We start from the raw sequence: 25,376 nt of genomic DNA, 5'->3' as shown, positions 1-25,376 counted from the left end.
GTTGTGCGTTAAAACCCCAGAAGCGTTGCAGTTCTTGACACAAACCAGTATGCCTGGCTCCTACTACCATACCCCATTCAAAGGCACTTCAATATTTTGTCTTGCCCATTCACCATCTGCATGGCACGCATACACAATCCATGTCTCATTTGTCTCAAGGCTTAAAAATCCTTCTTAACCTGTCTCCTCCCCTTCATCTACACTGGTTGAAGTGGATTTAACAGGTGACATCAATAAGGGATCATAGCTTTCACCTGAATTCACCTGGTTATCAGAAGAGGTTAATCTCTCAATCTTCTCAATGTTTCCACTTCTGTCCTCTCTCCACATTACCTCATCTCTTTATTGTCTGGAATTCCAATTGTCCAAAGATAAATTGGCAGATGACTTTTAGGTAGAAAGTCAAGCTTATGAAAGATGATTAGCATTTAATATCATATACAATTGCCTATCCCAAGTCATTCAAGATGATAAGGAGGATGCTTCAGAAAAATACTTTTAGGTTAGGAAGTTTGTCAAATACCGCCAACTTATTTTCAGATCACAAGCTAATGAGAACAGCAAACACTATTGATATTGAGTGTACTGAATGAAAACCGCAGGGATGAATTTCACATTTCCTTGCAAAAGTCACTGAAATTGTACTTTCTCAGAGTTCAATATTGGGCCTTTGTAAACAGCATTCTTCACAATACCTGTGTCTTGACATGAGTTACCTGCGGATGTTGTGCTACTTCATTCATGCCAGTTCTCCAAATAATTGCACGTTAAAACTTTATTGTTGAGATTGAAACATTATTTGGTAGTGTTTCCCCATCTGCAGGGACCTGATGTATTTAGAACATTTCTTAAACAGAATGGTTTTGCATCAAATTGTTAAGGGACTGAAAATACCACATCATGTAGATACACATGTCTGTTGAAAAACAATATAGTTTAAATGATGAAAATATTAACATATTTCTTTGTTGAAATATTGACAGACATGTTTGCATTACTTCTATGTCATTGGTTACAAGTCCAAATGTTCCCCCATACTCTGATAATAAAAGACAACAATAATTCCATCAACTTTCTGATAAGACTTCAAAATATTGGAAATGATTCAAACACAAAAGAATCAAATCAGAATATTTCATTATTTACAAATAAAACGCAATTTTAGCAAAATACATATCATTTCTTAATGAACCTCATTATATTTATCTGTATTATAAAGTATGTGGGCTCCAAAAATCCTTCACCTCTAAATCCAGAAAATACTTATAAAACATATTGCGCAACATCCAGCAAGACAAATGTCCTCGAGGTCCATTTTATGGATAATGCCAATCACCATTCATGACTTTTCATACATTTTTTTTTGAGACAAGCATTGCTTCATAGCAAGTTGACCGATTGTATAATAGCTCTATCAGGGATATGTATTTGACACATTAAACATCACCATATCAAAAGTCATCATTCATAAGAATAATGAAATAATACCGTTAGCGCAATCACACTGCTAGTCTTGGACAGTGATTGGCGCTTATACAGCAGAGGCATACAATCATTTGTTGCTCCCATATCTTAACATATTAAATGCAGGGTCAACTTTGTCAACAGAAAAATATAAACTCTCAGCAGTCCATATGTCATAATTTAGTCATTGGTATGTGCAGGCTGTTCCAAGGCCCCATCCACAGCTCCTCCTCATCCGACAGCGTGTGGTCACTGTGGGACGTCAACGTTTCTTTAGACGCCATGTTGTCCACACATGACTCCTGCTCATCTACACAACAGTTACTCCTGCTGTTCCTGTCATGTAGGGCCTTGGCAATATTGGATTTGGACCCAATACTGTCAAGGCCCGTGATGATGGACCCCAGGGACCCGCTGGACGGCCGGGTGTTGAGGTTAATGTCAACGGTTGAGGAAATGCCTGTTAGTGCACCTGTTCCATTTCCTGTTCCTGGTTCCCCTATGCTGTTTAGAGGAAGCTTCTCTTCCTGAGTCTCAGTCAGCATGTCCAACTTTTTAAACTGTTTTCCCAAGCGGCCCGGGGAGCCCACCTTGAGATTGTTGGGGTGGCTAGGCCTCCTGGTCCGCACAATGGTCCCGTTCTGGGCGAAGTAGACGTTCCCGTTGATGTTAGCGTGGCTGTTGATGTTAGACAGGCGGTTCCTCTGGGGTTCAGGAGCACTGTCCTCTCCTGTGGAGCTGGTCTCATACTCCCTGTCCACAACCAGCTTGATCCGCTTCCTTCTCACTCCAGGCTGAGAATAAAAGATGCAAAGAAAGATGGAGAGAGAAAGAGGAGGTTAATGCACAGATAAAATAGTATTTCCAAATATGCAAACATCATGCATCCAAACAGATTATAGATAAAATTATGCCAATCAATGCACAAGTCATTTTAAAACTATGACAGTAACAGGATAGGAAACACACAACTCTGTAAACATGTTCATTGCGGTGTTACGTTTTAGTCATCATATGGCTATAAGTAAAGAGACACAATGTACAATTGGTTGAAGAAACATTTCTAACACAACCAAAAAGTGTGATGGAGAGAAAATACAAAAATGCCACAAAGAGTGGTTCAACACCATTGAAAAGAGAATTCAAACTGAAGATAGAACAACCCATTCCACTTCCATGCAATAAGTATTTTCCAGGAGATAGAGAGCGGTAGAGAGAATGAAGCACTCAGGGGGAAGCACACAGTATTATCTTCACTCCCATGCGAGAGGCCACTCCAGCCAATCTTACTTCACAGCTGACCAACTCGTCCCTCAGAAGGCTGTGGCGTTCCCATCAGACTCTGAATCGGTATCGGAGGTCTCCTCTGTGGCTCCCAACTGGGATCCACCAGCTGACCCCTGGCTACTGGCGTCAGATTTCTCAGATGGTGTAATGGCGTCCTCGTCCACCTCTGTGATGGGAGAGAGTCCTCCGAAGGTCTCCTCTGAGGCCTCTGTCAGGCTGTTGCTGGAGTCTGAGCAGTAGGGAGTTCCAGCATCGGGACTACGGCTGGGCCCTTCTCCAGCAGACAGTAAGCTGGACCTCCTGGACGCTGCTCCGTCACTCAGCTCTTCCACGGACTCTTTTCTCTCATTGGCGGTACTGCCTTCCTCCTCAGATTCTCCTTCGTCCTCCTCTTCACTCTCCTCATTGATGGTGTCCTGTGAACTGCAGGTCAGGATGGACTTGCGGCTGCCTCCAGTGGACCTGGAGCTGGTAGAGCTCCTCTCGCTGCCAGCCATGGAGCTCTGGTCCGTCATCTGGTTGTCCTCTGGCTCACTGACCTCTGATCCAGAGAGCTGGGTCTGGCTGCCCCCGTGGTACACCGAGCTTCCCGACCCGTACTCTTCTTCACTGACACCCTCACTTTCTGGCCTGGACATCACTGAGCCTCCAGCACTTTGTGACGATCTTATGGAAGAACCAGGCTGGGAGGCAGCACTGCTTGAGCCGCTACCACTGCCACCAATGCTACCACTGCCACCGACGCTACCACTGCCACCGGCGCTACTACTGCCACCGACGCTACTACTGCCACCAATGCTACCACTGCCACCAATGCTACCACTGCCACCAACGCTACCACTGCCACCAACGCTACTACTCCCACCAATGCTACTACTGCCACCAACGCTACCACTGCCACCAACGCTACCAATGCTACTCATACTTCCACTGATGCCAGAGGCACTACTCCTCACGCTGGCTTGTGTCCCTCCACTGGACCTTTCAGCAGCAGTGCCAGATGATTTCTTGGAAGAACGGGCAGAGGAGCCACTTTCTTTGGACTCCCCAGTCCCCTCATCCTCTTCAGACACTTCCTCTGAATCTTTCTCAGTCCCAGATCCTTTCTCTGTACTGGATTCAGTTCCTGACTTTTCAGTTCCTGACTCTTTCCCACTATCAGATTCTTTCTCAGAATCAGATTCTTTCTCAGAGTCAGATTCTTTCTCAGAATCAGAACCTTTCTCAGAATCAGAACCTTTCTCTGATCCTGATTCCTTTTCTGTCCCAGATGTTTTCTCTGAGCCTGACTCTTTCTCTGAATCAGACTCTTTTTCTGTCCCCGATTCCATTTCAGTGACAGATTCCTTCTCTGTCTCGTCACCCTCTGACTTGGATTTGCTCTCGTCATCAGAATCCTCTGGGTGCTCTTCTGGCTCCTCTTCTGAGTCCACAGTGCTTTCATTGGTATCGTCTCGGTCCAGATCCACCTTCAGGTAATCTTTGTCCTCGGTGGAAAGCGCCACACTGCTTCTCTCTGAATCCTCATCAGAACCCTTCCCACTCCCACTGCCACTCCCACTCGCCTCCGGCTCGCTCTCCACCGTCACGCTGATAGACACCTTGGACTTCTTCTCTTCGTCACTGGTGGCAGCTTGCGAGGCGTCTTCATCCTTCTCGCTACCTGTGGCAGAGCTTCTACTAATGCTTCCCTGAGACTTCCTCCTTGCCTGCAGCCTGTTGCTCAATTTGATGCGCTTCATTACCTTGCCCAGCCGGCTCCTGGCGGTGGACTTGGTGTCTATCGGACCATCACCGGCAGGTCCCCCTGTCAGACTCTCCTGGCTGTCGATGCGACGGGCCGACATCAGTTTGGCGTAGTCCTTGTCCTTCTTGGCGCCAAACATCTTGAACATCTTGGCTTTCTTCCAGGGGGATGGGCCTGGTTCTCCGGCTGGAACAGTCTGGTCTCCACTCTTACTGGCCGCTAGGAGCTTGCTGAGCTTCATGACGGACTTCAGCCTCTTGGCAGCCGAGGAGGGTTCACGGGGTTCCTCGCCCTCCACTGGCTCTGCCTGCTCAATCTCATCCTCTGGTGGAAGGTCTCTAAATCCCACCCTCTTGCCTCCTCGACCAGTACCCCTTCCACGCCCTCTGCCTCGCCCCTGCCATAGTTACATCACTTGTGATTAAACAAGATTTTCAGCATCAACATAGTTCAGACAACATGATATAGTTGAAATTGGAACTCTGTTATTGCATTATTGTAGCTATATAGTGGGTAGTTATTGATCATATCAAAGTGCTGCTACATATAGTAAAATAAGTACCTCAGACCCATGTGGGCTGTAGTAGTCATCCTCCATAATCAGCTCTCCATACTCATCATACATGGGAGAGATCAGCTTCCTGCGACTGCCATACTGAGGAAGGTCATACCTGGAAGAGAAAACAAACATTTAGAGGCAAACGGGAAACAGCTTAAAGGGCTGTTTCAACCATCATTTATTTGCCAGTATTGTGAAATATTTTTCGAGAGGTGACAGTAACTAACAACCTCTGCCTACACCCCTAGGGACATGAGCCACAAACACACACAACCCTCCAGTGTTATATAGCTAGTGCATGAGATATTTCAAGCACTTGCTCTAACAATAATACATTTGCACATTTACTGTGTTACATGTCCATAACACATTCTTAAATCAACAGTTCCCAAGGTCATGCATAAGAGAAGGGGTCAACACTAATCTTCTGCATAATTGAATCTGTACAAGACTAAACTGTGCGATGCACAATTAAAAGACCCATATCAGAAACCGCATTAGCCCCACACTGAATCTCTAAATGAGGTGCGGTGTGGGGCCAACATCAATCAGCATCAATGTCAGAGCTGAAATTGCGTGCCAATTGGTGGTACTATCTGCAACCCACTTGGCATGGGTGCCAGAAGCAAGCTGCATTACACCATTGAATCTGTGTGAAAACTGAAGGAAGCAGGTAAATGGAAAACCTTTTGAACACGTGGGGTCGCTGGGTCGCAGCTGAAGGCCGCCAGAGCTAGTGATTGCTGGATTAAGAGCTTAACCCAGCTATTAAGTTGCTCTTTAAATAGAAATGGATCAAAGGCAGTCTGGGTTATCGTGATAGCAACCTCAGCAGCAGAAGCTTTAGGGACCTGCTGTCCCACAGAGTCTTCACAACACAATTACTATAAGACTCAACGGAAGGGCTTCATCATACAAACACACTAAGCATCAATGAGAATTTTCATGGATGATGAGAGGGTAAGTCACAGAGTCGATGAGGCCTACGTGATCATGCAATTAAAATATGTTCCGTGGTCGATGATCCACTTCACACGGTTGACTAAAGTTTGATTCAAGTAGGGGTTTAGCTTGTCCTCTGTCTAGCTTAACTCCCCTGAGTGTTTTAAAGAACCCCTCATGGGACACGAGAGTCCAATGCACAACATTTGGTCATCATCTGTTCGTATCGCTGTAAATTCCAGCGTTTTCCACTGGACCATATGGGCGATTTGCAGTGTACCACGCAAGCCAAAGTACGCTCCCCTCTTCTCTACTGGTGGAGACCATTACAAAGCTCTCAGGTGCCACGCTCCGCTCAAGGCTGGGCAATTGATCATATTTGGTGGGAGTGGGATGATCTGCATAACTGGAAGGGGTCTTATGCACTGTTACACTTAAAGGGATAGTTCTGGATTTTGGCAATGAGGCCCTTTATCTACTTCCCCAGAGTCAGATGAACTAATGGATACCATTTGTGTCTTTGCATCCAATATGAAGGAAGTTAGAGGTAGGATCTCTCAGTGTGTGTGTGTGTGTGTGTGTGTGTGTGTGTGTGTGTGTGTGTGTGTGTGTGTGTGTGTGTGTGTGTGTGTGTGTCAGGGGCTTGTGAAATGTAAGTTCATGATACATTTGTAAACTAGTCTTAATGGCATTACTTTCAGCAATTAACCAGTGGAGATCAATTCAATTCCCTGGATCAGAGTGAAACTGATGAGATATGGGAGGGACAGCGGGGATTGGACTCACCCCTGGTCGTAATTTTGGTATTCGTCCCTGTAGTAGTCTTGGCCTGGGTCGATGCCTGACTCCATGGAGAGCTCCTGAATTTCAGGAGAAGCACATAGAGATACATCAATAGAGAGAAAAAATGAGAAACCATAGCTAGAAACACAGCACAGTACAGAACAGCACAGTGTGTGCATAGCAGAAGTATCCTGGAGCTTTGACAGAAGCAGTAAGGTTTCTACCTCAGGTCTCAGCAGAGATGGCCTCAGCAGTTGCTGCCATAGATTAGTTGGAGAGGGAGGGATAAGGAGAAACAGAGACAGAGTGTCCAGTTCACAGTTCATATTTAACTACAGACACAGCAGGATAAAGAATGACAGCTTTTTAAGGCCATAGAGAGAGGAGAGTGGAGTTGGAAGAGGGTAGCGAACAACGGTTTAAGGAGGAGATGAAGAGGTGACGGAGAATAGAGAGAAAGTGAACAGAGTAGATAGAAAATAGAAAAAAAGGTATAGTTGATAAAAAGATGATAGAAAAGTTGAGAGACAGAAGAAGCCAGAAGAGAGATATGACAGATAAAGCACACTCACAGCTGCTATCAAACAAGATTGAAAATGAAGGGAGCATGCATGACACTTCTGATGCTGGGCAGGATTTGTAGGACTCAGGGTACGTCAAAAGTTGTCAAACAGTGTACCAGTTAATCATTGGTTATGCTCCTAGTAGTACTTCCATGCACCAGTAGAGAGAAAGAAAATGGCCCAAATGCTCATCCGTCACTTGACAGCAGACAGATTTGAAATTACAGCAACAGCAGTTTTCGATCCAAATGTAAACTGTGATGCTAATGTTAAAGTAATAAGACAACTCTCTCCATGACCCCGTCTAAATCTCATTCAGTGTCTTCCATCAGGTGAGTGGTAGATAAGACTGATGGTGAATAAAGCTCCCGTGAGCATGGACAAATGTACTTGGCACACAATGCATAACATAAAAATACCTCACAAGAAAGATGCCTACCTTTCTTCCGTATCCTCGCCTGTAGGTCATGGAAAAAAGGAGGAAAGAAATCGTGCAAATAATGAGTACAACGTGACATCAACATTCTAAGGGCATTGATATAAAAGCATATATTCTGCTGACCAGTTAAGTGATTTCAATGCTACTTACTGTGCAATTTCCTGTGTCAAGCCAATGGTTCAATTTTCATGAAAAAAATTATGCAGAAACATTTTTGTTATCTATTTGTTATGTTCTTTCTTCCATTATAACAATGATTGGCAGATAAAAAGAAAAGTTGGATCCATAAAAGGTGGGGGAGAAAGAAATAGGAAATAACAACAAACCCTACACTTAAGATGACATATCGAAGCAATTACCTTCCCAATAGAAACTGGGAAAATAATTTTATGGCACACTATCGTCTCTCGAACGCATTTGTTAGTAAAATATAAATGTATGTAAAAAAAAATCAAATGGATTTGTTATTGTAAAAAGTTCAAACATCCTTTGACTGTGGTTAGCTTTGTGGATGTCACACCATATAACTCATAACAGATTCATTTAGACCAGGATTCAATCATTAGCGTGGTAACCTGCATTCGCCGACAAAGCTTTTTCATAGCTTTTTAAAATTTTGTTTAGGCAGTGACGGAGGTTTAGGCTAACTGCGTTAGTGCTGTCAAATCCACAAGCGGCTCCTGGTGTTTCCTATCACGGACATTTCCATTGGATGCAGAGAGTCACATTAGTAGAAATCCAATGCAGCTGCATTACAAATTTGAAGGCTGGAATGTGTGATGTTATCTACACCTCAATTAGGCTAATATAGATCCCTATTATTTCCTTGAATGATTTTACATTTGAGTGCCATTATATTTCTAAAATGGCACTCTATTTCTATATACACCTGCTCGTTCTGAACTTCTAACGTGGGTGGATATAAGGATGTGGTTTCGTGATAAAGACTACGAGCACAGCCGCCTACCAATTAGACAGCTCAAAAGCAGTTACACCTCCGACACTGCCTGAACAAAAGCAATATAAATCTGTGTTTGTCGACTAATGCGAGTTACGCTGATCTGATCGAATCCTGGCCTAATTGTCAAGAATTAGAGCGTCTGTGTTGGAAAGCAGTATTGCACCCTTTTTTGAAAGCATTCTTGATGGTTTACTCAAATGCAACTCACACTAGCCAACAGTTAACAAAGCATCACAGAGATTTCCCCCAGAAAAAACATAACTGTCCCAGACATAGTGCATATCCAAAATATGCAGACGGGGAGGTGTGCATATGAAAGGTTGCTGATCCCTGCTGTACGACCACACCTCCCTGTATGGGACTGGCTAGGTGGGAGTAGTGCTGATGAATGGTCTGTTGGGCTGGTGAAGTCTTTAGGAAACACCAAAACAAATGGCCCATAGGACAGATACTGTAGGCAGGGAGGAGTAGGGGGGATGCACATCCAGAGATGTCCACTTCATATAACTAATGGACAGTTAAATACTCATGTATCCGGATGTAACCAAGAGGAGGGAGTTTCTTCCTATCTTAGAGGCCATTAATTCACTGGGAGCTAATGGTTTATGATGCAGAGAGGTAAAGGATCGTTTTAGGATGCAGACATTTCCCCTATGATATACTATTTTTGACCATACCCAGACATAATGATGAGTTAGACCACACACACATGTTTAAATTATTATGTTTAAATGATTGAGTTTTCTAAACTAATAATACTTTTGATGAAGGTGATACATTTAAAAAGCCTACTGTGTGGTGGTAGTGAACAGACTCTCCTCATTAACTTTATCAAGGCACTGGATGAAAAATTAAGAAAATAAATTGTAAAACCAAAGAGGAAGTGACACAATAATTGCCATCAAAGGAACAAAATTTTTTTATAATCTCATCTGTTAGAATTTACCTATGTTAGGGACGAAGAAAAAGAGCACCTGAACCAGAAAATACACTGAACAAAAATATAAATGCAACATGTAAAGTGTTGATCCTATGTTTCATGAGCTGAAAGAAAAGATCCCAGAACTGTTACATACTGGTGGGGTTATGGTATGGGCAGGCATTAGCTATGGACAACAAACACAATTGCATTTTATCAATGGAAATTTGAATGCACAGAAATACAGTGACGAGATCCTGAGGTCCATTGTGAGGCCCATTTCTTTTAAGGTATCTGTGACCAACAGATGCATATCTGTATTCCCAGTCACGTGAAATCAATAGATTAGGACCTAATTCATGTATTTCAATTGACTGATTCCTCAAATGAACCGTAACTCAATAAAATCTTTGAAATTGTTGTGCCTTGCATTTATATTTTTTTGTTCAGTATAGTTCGTGAGTTGTGGGCCTTTTCGATAGAGGAGATTACCCCATGTGGTGAACACAGAATACACAATTAGTCCAAATTTGATCTATCCTGGAACACCAGGGGAATGTCTGATTAAACAAATTGAACTGCTCTTGAAAGGAGACGAGAGAGGAGGGACGAGAGACAAACATGGGAGTGGCAGAGGGAGAAAAGACAGAGAAAGGAAGAGCTACAGGAGCCTTGAGAAGATTGATGCCGATGGAAGTCTGTCAGAGTCACATGAAAATGATAAGGGACAAATGAAAGGAATAACAAGAAGGGGTTAGGTAGAGAAATAAAGCGAGAACGAGAGAATAAAAAGATAGAGGGCAAGAAAGAGTGTTAGACAGAAGAAAGAAGAGAGAGTGTGTGTGATGGAGTTAAGAGGGGAGGGTGACAGGTCAGGACAGCAGCGCCAGTGGTTGAGGGATTGATTGGTTGACTAATTAGCCGCTTTCAGGGAGCCTTCAGACAGCAACAGCTACTAGTTTATCATGCTGTGAGGATCTGTATAGACCATCCACAACATCATCAGCCTACTAATGAGCCCACAGCTTCAACTACCACTTCCCAACGTCAAACATCTAGAGAAACATCTGAACTGACACACTATTCCTTCAGAGCACTTTGGAAATGCAAATGCAATGTTGTTCCGGAAATGTACAATTTTTCTGCAAATCATGAACAAATAGAATGCTCTTGCATTGTTTTGAAATAAGTAAATTAGACCGCACCATTAACCCATAGTATTGTCTTGTATAGATTGTATGGATATTCTGATCGAATGCACTGTCCTCTGTGAAGAATAAGGGCTCTCCATTCACCAGGGTACTCATGGGGAATTCAAGTCCATTAGGCTCACAATGTGAGAGTGGGCTTAGAATAAGTTTGTTTGTGTGGATGAGTCATCCAGGCTCTATGCACATACTCACATCCCACTGGGCACACACTGGTTGAATCAACATTGTTTCCACGTCATTTCCATGAAATAGAATAGACGTTGAATTGACATCTGTGCCCGGTGGGATAGATCTAGATTAAATTCCTGTGTGCTGTCTTCCATATCCCATCTCTTTACCTAATTAGCCTCTTCACTTATCTCTATATCTAATCTGTCTGTCAATAAAAACATTGAAAATAATAGACTCTCCATCTTCCGGAATTGGATGGGATTGGATGGGAGTACAACATACAAAGAGCAAGTTGTATGCAGGTTCAGTTCAACATAATTCTCAAGCCTTGAACACTTTAATGGAATCTGTGTGGTAGAACAGGGGATGGTTGGTGACATAGAAAAGGCCAAAGGGTTATGAACTAAGGAACATGACAATGTTTTTAAAAAGAATCCTCAGTTTAAGAGGTTCTGAAAAGCTACGGGATCTAAGGGCCCACTTGCTGTTAGTTGTGATAACATTATAAAAGTTTGTTAGGGGAAGAAACTATGTTGTTGATGACAACACTTACAATAACATCAGACAGAAAATATCCAATACAACACAGCATGATCATGACATGAGACATAAAGATGTAGAAAGAAAGAAAATGATTTAGGAAATAGAGCTAAGGAGGAGAGTAGTCAGCCAGTCAGAAGGGGGTGGATTGGGATGGAAAGTGATTGCTTAGTTCCTCAATCACAGAGTCAGTATTTGACTGGTTTGATTGGCTTGGCTCCTGGACCTCTGAGGTTACATTGTTAGTGCCTGGTTGGCTTGTTTCCAGATCAGAGGAGTTAGTGTTTGTGGTTGAGTTTGGTTGGACCACATGTTCCGTGCTGGTCAGGTTTGGCTGGTTTGGTTCCTCACGGGACCCAGATCTGTTTTGTCTCCGAATTCCTTCTGGTCCCTCGGTTGCTTGGGGTTTCTTGCCGAATCGCGCCACCTTGCGATTCTTGTCTACTTGACTGTAGAGGTTGGCAACAGACTTCTCAATGTCAGCGAGGTTCTGCAGGTTTTTCAGAATCCCCTTTAGCTCCTTCCTCTTCACACCGTCCTCGGGTTGGGGGTGAGGAGGAGGGGGATGGGCACGGGAGGAAATAGGGCGGAGCGAGGACAATGGCGGCAGGGAGGTTGGGACAAACTGAACGGTGTGGCGGGGTCGTTCGAAAGTGGGGGAGAAAGGGGGCGGGAGAGGTGGGGGTGGTGGTGGAGGAGCATAATTCCGAGCAGGAGGGGGAGATGGAGCGAAGGAGGGTGGGGGAGAATGATCAGGCTCAATGAAGTGAGGATTGAAGGGTGCAGGGGGAGGAGATGAGGAGGGAGGAGGAGGTGGAGATGAGGCAGGAGGAGGAGGAGGACCAGAATGAGGTGTTTGAGAAGGAGGAGGAGGTGGAGGAGAATGAGGAGAAGGAGGTGGAGGAGAATGAGGAGAAGGAGGGGGAGGTGGCGGATTCTCAGGCGGGTCAGGAATGATCTCCACAGTGATCTCGCAGGGCTCTGCAGTGATGTAGCTGGAGATGCTGGTCCTGAGGACAGGCAGGGTGGGCCTCTGGGCCAGGGGCGGAGAGCCTTCGCCCTGGGTGATGATGATGCGGGGAGGAACATCCTTCCCTATGGACAGGGGGCTGTAGGGGCTGTCCATAATGGAGAACAGGGTCTCTGCGCTTAACTCCAGCATGTCAATGTTGTCTTGGTTCCGCAGTAAAGGAGGGGAGGTCAGGGAGCCCCTGGAGTCACGCCCTCCCCTAGGGGTCCTCTCCTGCATGGCCTGCTGTTCATACTGCCTGGCCTGCTCCCTGACAGACAGCTTGCTCTCCTCTGTGCTGCGGCTGCTCTGGACGTCATAACCCTCCAGGCTTCCTTGACCCTTCATTCCAGCTTGGAGCAGCTGCAGCTCCCACTGGGCCGGGTCCATCAGAGCCTGTCTCTTCAGCGACTCGTACCCCTCTGACCCTCCACGGAGACGAGTCTGCATGGTCCAGACGTTCCCGGACCCTCCAGAGAGGGAGGGGGAGAAAGAGCCCCTTTTCGCTGTCCCGTAGGGGCTGCTGAAGTTCCCGTCTTCTTCTTCATCGTAGAGAGGGTTAGTGGTGGTCAGGGGGTGGTGGTCTGACAGAAAGGTGACGTTGCTCTCTGACTTGGGCAGGATGCTGTGCAGCGACCCGTTGCCACAGGAGGAGTTGGCGCGACAGGCGAAGCTGCTAAGGCGTCTCTGGCGGTCGGCTTCATCGATCTCAAACCTTTTAGCCCTGTCAGGATTAGGAATGTAGATGGAGGGTGGAGAAAAGAAAGATTTGAAACACAGGTGAAGGAAGGATGAAGGATGAGGAAGCAGAGGAGAAGGGATGAGGGAGATGCTATAGATCCTTCAGTCATTTTGACTCTTAGTATTATGATTATAGTTAGAAACAATATAAAAAATGTGATTCAAACTCAAAGGTTATGCAGCAGGGTAGATCATGCTTTTCTTTTCTTATTGTGGCTACATTATTATCAATTGAAAAATGTCTCCAAATACAAAAGTTTTAATAAAGAATAGCAGTTCAACTGCTGACAATATTTGGACAGGCGATAAAGTGTCCACTTAAAAACATCCCAAGTACATTTAATACAAGATCAAAAATCGAATCATATTTGATTTGAAGAAATCAAAGCAGTCACAGAGGTACTTCCATTTTAGCATCACGGTCCACAAATATATGGCACATGTGATATCTGAAGTACCCAACACCTACCCATTTGCATCAGTCCAATCATAGCAATAATACTAAGAGGTTATGATCTTAATAAGTTAATGGACGTGAAACATAACCAATAACTTTTTTCTAATGAGATCAGGACAGGGATGGGTAGGGCATAAGCTATAAGCATCTAAAGATTCACCATACCTCTAAATGTACAAAGGGAGGATCACTTTTCCTAAACTGGAAGCAAAAATGGTGGAAGCAAAAATGGTGTTACGCTGTAATTAAGCCTTACCTTCATAAAGAGTATTACCTAGCATCCCTGAAATTATACCATCATATTAAAATGCAAATGCACTAACCATGTACAGTACTGTAACGTCTAAGTTATTTCTGTAATAAAATATTAAGTGCATGTCAATGACAAATATTCAAGAACAGGTGTAGGAGACTAGACGCCATCTACATCACTCTTGTTTTGCTATTTGAGCCTAGGCATAAGCACTGGGGCTACTTACTGCAGTCTGAATCCATTGAAGAGCAAATAGAGTGGAAGTTAAATGAAAGACAGACAAAGACAGACAGATGTTTAACAAAGTGTAACCTTATGGGAAATGGTCAAGAGGCTGAGGTAGCCATGGTCAAACTGGTTGCTTGATGAAGGTGGTGAATGAATAGGCATATAACAAGTTCTGCATTCATTCAAGGCTTCTTCTAAAACTATTAACATTTCATTGCGCATGCAGGATAGTATTTAGTGTGAAAGGTGGAATCCGATTGTGTTCATGGCAAAACTGACTCGCAAAACTGCTGAGGTATTCAACAGCGACAATAACAAGGGAAAATCAAAAAGTAACTTACCACAAAATCAATTACTAACAAATGGATGGGACAAACTGAGACACAGCATTATTCTATTTCTAGCAAACCTCGGTCTCTCTTTTATGAGTCAAATCAAACAGCTTCACCTTGAGAGAACAGAAGGCCATGTTGAAATGGATCTGGCATTTAATTGCAAAGTCACATATTGACAATCTGAGACGGGATGTCGAACAAACTTAGGTCTGTGCAGGTGTTTGTAGGAGGACAAAAGCACACTGAATTATGACTGAATGGGAACAATGATGTAGTCATCCAAATGTCTAAAGCTCAACATGAAAAGACTCTGAAGACCAATGTCTATCGTTGGTGGACTAAGGCCTTTTTTTCTCTCCAAGAAATGTGTATGCTGCCTCCAGAGTGGCGTAGCGGTCTAAGGCGCTAGAGGCGTCACTACATATCCGGGTTCGATCCCAGGCTGTGTCGCAGCCGGCTGCGACCGGGAGACCCATGAGGGGGACACACAATTGGCCCAGCGTCGTCCTAATATTTATACATTTCTTAATTCCATTATTTTTCTTTTAGATTTTGTATTGTTGTGAGTTGTTAGATATTACTGCACTGATGGAGCTAGGAACATAGGTATTTCACTACACCTGCAATAACATCTGCTAAGTATGTGTGTGACCAAAACAATTTGATTTGATTTGATTTTAGGGGAGGATTTGGCAGGCTGGGAAGTCCTTGTCCCATCGTGCTCTAGCGACTCCTTGTGGCGGCCGGGCGCATGCATGCTGCCTTCGGTACAGTGTTTTCTCCGATACATTGGTGTGGCTGGCTTCGGGGTTAAGCGAGCAGTGTGTCAAGAAGTAGTGCGGCTTGGCGGGGTCGTGTTTCGGAGGACGCATGGATCTCGACATTTGCCTCTCCGGAATCCGTACAGGAGTTGCAGCAATGGGACAAGACTGTAACTACCAATTGGATATCACGAAATTGGGGTGAAAAAGGGGTAAAAAGTACCAAAAAGGGGGAAAAAAGAAATGTGTTTCCTTTTTGAAAAATAGACAATGTCCTAACACCCACAAACTTTATCATCTGCACAGATAGGCATTACTCATCAGTATATGGTACCTGAAACAGGGAGTAAGGAGGTAAGGAGGAAGAGGTCAAAGGTGGGCTGAGTTTCTATATAAGCACTTTGTGAAAGGGCCTTATAAATACATTTGCTTTGATTTGACTTACGTGCTGCTGTCCCCTAGTTCCCCGTAGATATTGGCTGTTGGGGCACGTGGAGCAGCAGCCTTGCTCGCTGGCAGAGCCTGCTGAATCCTTGCAGTCTTGGCACATTCCGCCTGTCTCCTGAAGTTCAAATAAAGTTTCATCAGTTTGAGTCAATCCATTGCACTTTGTTTCCATAACATTTCATCACTTGTTCCCCATGAAGGCTACATGTCTGTGGTGAATGAAGTGACTGAACATCAGTACAGTATGTGTCTCATCCCAACTGACTGAGATAAAAATAACAGAGCCAATCTCTTATATAAAACTAGATTTAAAAAAAGGCAAGTCATTGTCTATATGAAGGAGATGACTTGAACTACAATGTCTGTACTTTTATCCTAATTTTAATAGTCATTCTGACTCCCTGGTTCATCTTTAAAATACTATTCAGTAACGAGGACATGTGACAGAACCATGTTGTATTCATGCTCAAGTGCATACAAGAGAGATCACTCATATCACATGGGCAATTACTTACTCTTTGAATCTGGTGGATGGTTTTCCAGGCAGTGCGGGAGACAGAGGAAAAAAGAAAACACAAGAGAACCTTGGTTATACAATTAGCTCAGTCCAATTTTGTTAATACTACACAATGAGAAACATGAATTAAATTGGGAATTATGAGACGCCTCTGCGTTCCTCCAACTCCATTCAATTTTAATGAATGGTGGTTGTTAAGGTTCCTTTTGAAAAACACACCACTCGAGGTAAAACAAATGTTTATTATTCATGGCATTCCTTTTGACTTATTCAGATAACAGCCAGGCTTTGGACAACATGCCCTATCATAAATCTCAGCCTATTTCAGCACTGAATATAATAAAAGGATATAGTAACACATTTTGCTTAATTTCTTATCACACAGAGTTATGAAACACATCAGGCTCTCCAGCTATGTTTGCAACATCCAGTTCATACAAGTATATCAAACTCAAGAAGCCTTTTTCTTTTTTTTCTTTTGTTCTCAGCATTACTTATTCACAACAAAATACAATTACCCCAGAAGAGAGAACTGAGAGAATGCGTTGCATCAGAAATATTCTCCCGGAGATCAATAAGTCATGAAGGAATGAATGAACTTCTCTAAATTGGCGCATCGTAACACTACAAACTCTACAATGTGTCTGTGTGTGTGTTTCTTCGGCTCAGGTGAACCACTCTGACCCGTCTGTTGGGTGTAAACATTCCCCAGACATCAGTTTTTGATGTAGTGTTGATGTAGTGGATTCACACGGCACAAAGAACGACGTTGAGGAGCACTTGCCTGACGCATTCACAGTAGTCATGGCTTTACAACCTTTCCCAATCGACATCAAATAAAACAACCCTGACAACCAAGAATAAATGGTATACCAAATGGTATACTAAATGGTTGTACAGTCGTCTCAAATAAAACAGTGAAGGACCTTGGCGTTACTCTGGACCCTGGTCTCTCTTTTGACGAACATATCAAGACTGTTTCAAGGACAGCTTTTTCCATCTACGTAACATTGCAAAAATCAGAAACTTTCTGTCCAAAAATTATGCAAATGAATCCATGCTTTTGTTACTTCTAGGTTAGAACACTGCAATGCTCTACTTTCCAGCTACCTGGATAAAGCACTAAATAAACTTCAGTTAGTGCTAAATACGGCTGCTAAAATCCTGACAAGAAATATGTATCATATTACTCCAGTGCTAGCCTCCCTACACTGATTTCAAGGTTTTACTGCTAACCTACAAAGCATTACATGGGCTTGCTCCTACCTACACGTACGCTATGGTCACAAGACGCAGGCCTCCTAATTGTCCCTAGAATTTCTAAGCAAACAGCTGGAGGCAGGGCTTTCTCCTATAGAGCTCCATTTTTATGGAACGGTCTGCCTACCCATGTGAGAGACGCAGAGTCAGTATCAACCTTTAAGTCTTTACTGAAGACTCATCTCTTCAGTGGGTCATATGATTGAGTGTAGTCTGGCCCAGGAGTGTGAAGTTGAACGGAAAGACTCTGGAGCAACGAACCACCCTTGCTGTCTCTGCCTGGCCGGTTCCCCTCTTTCCACTGGGATTCTCTGCCTCTAACCCTATTACAGGGGCTGAGTCACTGGCTTACTGGTGCTCTTTCATGCCGTACCTAGGAGGGGTGCATCACTTGAGTGGGTTGAGTCACTGATGTGATCTTCCTGTCTGGGTTGGCGCCCCCTTTGGGTTGTGCCGTGGCGGAGATCTTTGTGGGCTACACTCGGCCTTGTCTCAGGATGGTAAGTTGGTGGTTGAAGATTTCCCTCTAGTAGTGTGGGGGCTGTGCTTTGGCAAAGTGGGTGGGGTTATATCCTTCCTATTTGGCCCTATCCGGGGGTATCATCGGATGGGGCCACAGTGTCTCCTGATCCCTCCTGTCTCAGCCTCCAATAGTTATGCTGCAGTAGTTTATGTGTCGGGGGGCTAGGGTCAGTTTGTTATATCTGGAGTACTTATCCTGTCTTATCCGGTGTCCTGTGTGAATTTAAGTATGCTCTCTCTAATTATCTCTTTCTCTCTTTCTTTCTCTCTCTCTCTCTCTCTCTCTCTCTCGGAGGACATGAACCCTAGGACCATGCCTCAGGACTACCTGGCCTGATGACTACTTGCTGTCCCCAGTCCACCTGGCCGTGCTGCTGCTCCAGTTTAAACTGTTCTGCCCGCGGCTCTGGAATCCTGACCTATTTACCGGACGTGCTACCTGTCCCAGACCTGCTGTTTTCAACTCTCTAGAGACAGCAGCAGTGGTAGAGATACTTTTAATGATCGGCTATGAAAAGCCAACTGACATTTACTGCTGAGGTGCTGACTTGCTGCACCCTCGACAACTACTGTGATTATTATTATTTGACCATGCTGGTCATTTATGAACAGTTGAACATCTTGGCCATGTTCTGTTATAATCTCCACCCGGCACAGCCAGAAGAGGACTGGCCACCCCTCATAGCCTGGTTCCTCTCAAGGTTTCTTCCTAGGTTTTGGCCTTTCTAGGGAATTTTTCCTAGCCACCGTGCTTCTACACCTGCATTGCTGTTTGGGGTTTTAGGCTGGGTTTCTGTACAGCACTTTGAGATATCAGCTGATGTACGAAGGGCTATATAAATACATTTGATTTGATGTACTAAATGGTATACTAAATCTGTGCCATATGCTTTAGCATTATGGAATTTGTTGTGTGTGTGTGTGTGTGTGTATATGTATGGGTGTGAGAGAGTGTGAGTAATGGGGTAGTGGAGCCGTGAAGACACACTGTGACGGTCACAATTGGTTTTGGATATTTGTTGCAAATGACTGTTAATTAATCGGCTTTCACAGTGTGTGAATAGGGACATTAGACCGGCGGTGCACGCTGTCAGCATCCTTAATTCGGTGGAGAGAGAGAGACTTGGAGAGTGGTGCTTGACTAAATACCTGGCACCATGCACATTTCCTCAGCCTCAACAAACTACAGTGCTAGATTCGAAAGGTCACCATGGCCATACACACACGTTGCCTGTAGCTACGACAAGTGGTTGTGCACTCACTGTTTGTAGGTGACCATGATGATGAGGATGGCGGGGATGCAGCAGAGGATGATGATGATGGCGAGGGCGAGCAACGCCCCCTCTGTGTAGCCCACAGCCTGGGCAGCCTTCTTCACGCTGGCCACGATGTCGGGCGTACGGATCTCCAGGATGCGTCCTCCTTGACCCAGGAACGGCTGGAACTCCTTGTTGATATCCAGCAGCTTCCCGTCCAGAAACCTGCCAGACAGACCAGTCAGTCACACAAGTACGTGGACACCCCTTCAAATTAGTGGATTTAGCTAGTTCAGCCACACCCGTTGCTGACAGGTGTATAAAATTAGCATACAGCCATGCAATTTCCATAGACAAACATTGACAGTAGAATGGCCCATACTGAAGAGCTCAGTGACTTTCAATGTGGCACCGTCATAGGATGTCACCTTTCCAACAAGTCAGTTCGTGACATTTCTATCCTGCTAGACCTGCCCCGATCAACTGTAAGCTCTGTTATTGTGAAGCGGAAACGTCTAGGAGCAACATCAGCTCAGCTGCGAAGTGGTGGGACACACAAGCTCACAGAATGGGTAGACATCGCCTGTCCTCGGTTGCAACACTCACTACCGAGTTCCAAACTGCCTCTGGAAGCAAGGTCAGCACAAGAACTGTTCATCACCAAACTCCATATAAATGCCCATGATTTTGGAATGAGATGTTTGACGAGCAGGTGTTCACATACTTTTGTTCATGTAGTGTACTTTAAGTTTGGATGTAACACCATTTCAACTGCGATTTAAATTGGTGTTGAATCCTAACATAATATATGCGCCTGTTACTTGGCCTTATGCGTACATAGGCATTGATGTCAATAGGAGATTTGTGCAGTCCCAACGCAATCCCTCTCTGCCACACGCTGCATTATCATACACTATATGGACTCTTTATACAAATGAAGAGTACTCGAGTGATTGGTCTTTCATGTGAGTTATCTATAGGCTTCTTTCAACCCTCAAGAGTCCTTATTTCCTTCATTTAGGCGAGAGAGGCACACTCAAGGTGACATCATAACCTCTTCCCCCCTTCTCTCTCCATCTCTTTCTCTTTCCCTTTCTCTCTGTGAGCTGACAGCAGAAGCACATAAATATAACATGCAATTAACTCTACGCTGCCAGGTGTGAGCTGCATGAACAAAGAGCTTCTTTTTTTCCCTCCCCGCTACTTAAACCTCGGCTAGATTCTTCCTCAACAGCCATTGTATCTAAGAGGGGGATTCTTATTGAAGCAACGATAGATATATCAGCACCTCTATTTAAAATGAACAACGGCTCTCCAAAGCTGGTGCTTGTGATAAGAGTGACGCTCACTAGCTCAGGCTCAGAAACCCCCTTTCTTTATGAGACACGTGTGTCATTACAGTAAAACAGGGCCACCACTAGCAGCCAAGGACAGACAGAGAAGTAACGTGCTCACATTAACTCAACACAAAGCCACTTTACTCAAAGTCACTTTCTTTAAGAGCAGGATTAAACAATAGACTGGTATCTGGTTTGAAGAGGAGGGGAACGTAGCCTAACTCGTGCTGTTAAAGCCAGAGTTGAAATGAGTATGGGGCAAAAGATAGGGATAAGGAGGTAAAAAGAGATATCATGCCTTCCTTCTGTGAAAAGTGGAAGGGTGCGCAGTAGGGGGGAAGGGTTCCTCTAGCATGGTGCCTGTCATGCTCTGAGGGGGGCCGGGGCTCCCACAGTGTTGACTCTAACCCTGTCTGAGGGCCAGCGAACATAAGACTAATGGCAGCAACATGGCCCTGGGTGTTTTAACACACACACTGCTCTTTCCCCTGACAGGGTGAAAAAGTGTTGCAAAAGCACTTTTTAGCTGCACCATTAAAGCATTTTTGGATACTGCCTCTTAGTGGTAAAAGTGTAAAACATTGTTTCTCCTGCTATGTAAGAGGGGGACCCTGGGCTCTGAGGAGTAGATCTCTCTCTCCGAATACAGGGGGACTAAAATGCTAAGCTGTAATTTCTCCAGAATGTTGGAACAGCCTCAGGGTGGCTTAGTGGCCACTACTGATGGAATAGCACCTTTTCCTTTATTTTTCTCTCTTTTTCTCTCTTTCTCTCTGTCTCTCTCTGTCTCTCTCTGTCTCTCTGTCTCTCTGTCTCTCTCTGTCTCTCCCTGTCTCTCCCTGTCTCTCTCTGTCTCTCTCTGTCTCTCTCTGTCTCTCCCTGTCTCTCCCTGTCTCTCTCTGTCTCTCTCTGTCTCTCTCTGTCTCTCCCTGTCTCTCTCTGTCTCTCTCTGTCTCTCTCTCTCTGTCTCTCTCTGTCTCTCTGTCTCTCTGTCTCTCTCTGTCTCTCTCTCTCTGTCTCTCTCTCTCTCTTGTTAGAAAAAGGGAGAGAAAGATAGAGGAGAGAGATAAAGAGATAGCTATTAATTTAATTGTGTTCACTCACTTAAAGAGCTCCTGACGTGAGATGGCCCTGTTGGTCAGTGGGTCGATGGCGTACACCATCAGGTCTGACTTGGTGTAATCCTCCTGGTCAAAGCCATCTCCGAACCGCCGCGGCCCAATGGATTCCACCACCACCTTAGCTCCTGGGATCTGGTCCTGGATGTATCGCTCCAGAATACTTACGTTTGGGAAACAAAACCATTGTGGTCTGTTCACATTTAAAATAAAGTATAGTACCAGGTATAGCTGAAGCATTAGGCATTTCATATTTCTACAGCCATCTTCACCATGATGTGAAGGCTCTATGAATCATTCAGTAACTACTCTCATACTGTTATTAACAGGTGATGTACAGTAGCATAGCGAATGTGCTGATCAAACTTTAGCAGTGGTTGCCCTGGTTCACTTCACCTGCATGTGTTGTGTCACCATTTACAAATTATGTCATTGACTTCATAATGCTGAAACGCCATACTTTTACTTGTGTGTGACCATATGTGTTTGAGGTCATAATTTAAGTATTTCATTTAATGTCTTTTCTCACTGGGTTCTTGGCAAATAAGGGCTTTCATGATCAATTTCAAGCTGAGTGAAATCAGCACTTTAAATGACAACCAACCCGAATGCCAAGCCTGATGAACAGAGTACCCAGTTCTGGACCCCAGTAGGACCAAGGAAGACGGGAGGCTTCTCAGATTTGATCAGAATGACTAACTCAACACATGATTTAGTTGTCAAAGCATAGAGCAATCTTAGAGGAGTAGTGCCATTGAAAGGGAGACTTTAAAACAATTAATATATATTACACCTTATTATCCTATCTGTCTAAAAACACTGTACATTCTTCTGTTCTTGCTTCTCATTCATAAACTGATTGAGAATGATTGACTTGACTGTCTATCTGGACAATCAGCGGTTTTACTTGCCCAATCATTGGTTGGGCAAGTAAAGGCAGACAGAACGTAAACAGACAGTGAAGACACTGAGGACCTAAGTTCTGCAACACAGGGATAATTCACAAGTTCTAAAACTTTTTTTTTCCATTGCATGTTTTGTTTCTCAAAACACAGTTGGAGACTACCCAGCAAACTGGGAACATTGCCAGAACATTGGCTAACATTCCCTGTAGGGAACTGGGATTCAACGCAAACAATTTCACGAGCAGAAATGCTCATTTGCACCGTGCGACTTTGAACCAAGTCCTCTTATTCAACAGGAGAAAAAAATGAAATGCATTCCACTTTTGTAAGTGGCATGCTGTGGCAATCAAACTGTGACTCTCCACAGGGCTTCTGCTGCTAAACCATAGAGTTATCACTGAGAATGAAAGGGATGGCCTCAAACTTTTAGTTGTAATGTATTTAAAATGCACTTTGGCTTTGGCTGAAAGGAAAAGACAAGGGTGGTGACAGACCCTACTTTACTATACAAATCTATTCCACTGTAGATGCTTCTCAGAATATAGATATTTTTAAGTATGATGCCCTAGTAGAGGAAATGTTCTCTAATGAAAATAAATGTAATACTTTTTAATTCACTCTCCTGTTTCTGTTGAGTGTTGAGGGGCCTTTAGGACCATTATAGGTTTCCAATTCAACCAAAAATGATCACTGTGAGAATAATGCTGAAAGGAAGTGATTGACTGGTGCCTTACGCAATAAGCTGCTCTTTATTCTCCTCCACGACAGTGGGCGGAACATTGGACACCACCACCTGCATATCCAGCTGGTTGACCACAGACACCTGAGAGAGAGAGAGAGAGAGAGAGAGAGAGAGAGAGAGAGAGATATATATAGTAGTAGTAGATATGGAAGTTTTGTCCATTCATGCTTAACATGCTCCAGGTGGTCAAAATGAGAATCTTATTGCCTGCTTGTATTGGTGCCATGTGGCCAATCTAATGGTGCTTAACATTCGCCGGCACAGAAAATGCACTGGCTCTGGGCTCTGCAGCCAAATCTCCCACACGGTCTCTGTGAAATTACAGTTCCTGTTGAAAATGAACCAGCAACATGGTTAAGCACTCGCTGCTGTCACCCGTTCAGGCGCTTTTCCAACACTTCTTCAGTCTCATTAGAGACTTGTTTGGCTGATATATTAGGAGAACCCTTGACTCCAATAACTGGAAAGAAACGGAAATCTATTGTATAAGTATAATGACACACACATGCACACACACCAATTAGAATGAGCAGAAAACGCACTCCATGCATAGTTTAATTGGATCATCAGCTCGAAGCAGAGGGGTTCTCTGGCATACACATAACACATCTTGTGTCCTGTAACTGCTCTGAATAATTTAATATATTGGAAGCTAAACACAGCCTAGAGAGAAGAGAAAACGTGCCTCATCATCATGTAGCCTCCTAATGAATAACTCATCTCAGAGGAGACTGCAGTCTGACACTAACAAACCCATCAGATGTTGTGGGTGGTTGGGGTATTGGCATTGGTTGTTAAGATCACAGTTGACCGAGGACAAACTTCCAGCTGCAAAGCGTCAAAGTCTCATAATCACTTGCCTAACAAGAAAGAGTGTTTCTAACAATGGAGGGATATGTGTTGCTTGAACACACTAGACACTCACCACCACATCAGCGCTGCTGCTCAGGCCCTCTCCGTAGTTGTCGGTGGCGATGACTGCAAACTTGAAGTAGGACCTGCGCATGTTGCGGTACATGATAGCCGTCTTGATGATGCCCGTGTACTGCTCGATCACAAAGCTGTCCTGACCATCTGTCGTGGGCGGGATGATCAGCCGGTACGCATTGGCACTGTAGTTCCCTGTATCTGCATCAGTGGCCTGGGGAAAAGTAACCACACACACACACACACACACGCACACACACACACACGCACACATATAAACACTAGACTGAGATCTTCTGACATCTACTACATTAACAATGGCAGTTATGTTGAGTGGGCCTCAGTTGTGGTGGCATATTTTGGGACAGAGCTGCTTGACTTGTCGACACACATATACACATAGGATACACACAAATGGAGGGCATAGAATGGAGTATTGAGGCTCCTTAGTCAAAACCAACATCATGTAAGTAAGTCGCTCTGGATAAGAACTTCTGCTTAATGACCAAATAAAGGATGACAGTGCATTTAGATAATTTGGCCAGGAGAGGGGGAACTTGAGTCTCAGAAGCAGGTACAGTATGGCACAGAAAGAATTTGATTCTGGCCTTGCTGCCTGTCTGCCGGCCTGCATGCTCAGTCTTTCATCAGTTCTCAAAGTGCCTGTCTGCAGTGACATTGATTAATAGGTACAAATACTTTTTTTCTCTCCAGGATGGAGGGATTGAAGGAGGGAGGGAGGAAATGGAGGGGGGAGTGCAATAAATGACAGGGCTGCCCTATCTCGGTCATTAGATGGAGCTAGATATTCTCAAATAAGACTGTATACCACTCCATTCAAGCCAACCTAAAAACACACTCATATAAAATAAAGTAGTTTCAGGTGAAAAGGAGCCACTCGCCTGCCCTCTGGTCAGTCTCACCTCTATTCCTTGCGAAGAGCACGACTCTAAGCTCTACTCAACATGACTTGAT

The 25,376-nt window shown here is 44.2% G+C and overlaps 1 protein-coding gene across 4 annotated transcripts in view; it reads right to left on the bottom strand.

Annotated features, from left to right (window-relative positions):
* Window positions 1-732: 732 nt before the first annotated feature.
* LOC109889942 (protocadherin-15-like) overlaps window positions 733-25,376 on the bottom strand; it is a 266,187-nt gene continuing 241,543 nt past the window's right edge. The window contains exons 28-38 of one of the 4 annotated variants that reach the window (XM_031823571.1): window positions 24,400-24,615; window positions 23,467-23,555; window positions 21,814-21,990; window positions 19,379-19,597; window positions 16,333-16,341; window positions 15,816-15,932; window positions 7,785-7,803; window positions 7,007-7,039; window positions 6,786-6,859; window positions 5,061-5,169; window positions 733-2,258 (exon numbers count right to left, since the gene is read on the bottom strand). In XM_031823571.1, coding sequence (XP_031679431.1) covers window positions 1,638-2,258; window positions 5,061-5,169; window positions 6,786-6,859; window positions 7,007-7,039; window positions 7,785-7,803; window positions 15,816-15,932; window positions 16,333-16,341; window positions 19,379-19,597; window positions 21,814-21,990; window positions 23,467-23,555; window positions 24,400-24,615 — 1,683 coding nt within the window. In that variant the 3' untranslated portion in view covers window positions 733-1,637. Of the gene's footprint in view, window positions 2,259-5,060; window positions 5,170-6,785; window positions 7,040-7,784; window positions 7,804-10,040; window positions 13,320-14,272; window positions 14,279-15,815; window positions 15,933-16,332; window positions 16,342-19,378; window positions 19,598-21,813; window positions 21,991-23,466; window positions 23,556-24,399; window positions 24,616-25,376 lie in introns of those variants that run through there. The other 3 variants (XM_031823570.1, XM_031823572.1, XM_031823569.1) reach the window with 3 other exon arrangements.

Source organism: Oncorhynchus kisutch, linkage group LG4 (assembly GCF_002021735.2).
Source record: "Oncorhynchus kisutch isolate 150728-3 linkage group LG4, Okis_V2, whole genome shotgun sequence".
Classification (NCBI taxonomy): domain Eukaryota; kingdom Metazoa; phylum Chordata; class Actinopteri; order Salmoniformes; family Salmonidae; genus Oncorhynchus; species Oncorhynchus kisutch.
This window is presented reverse-complemented; position numbering and strand designations above follow the sequence as displayed.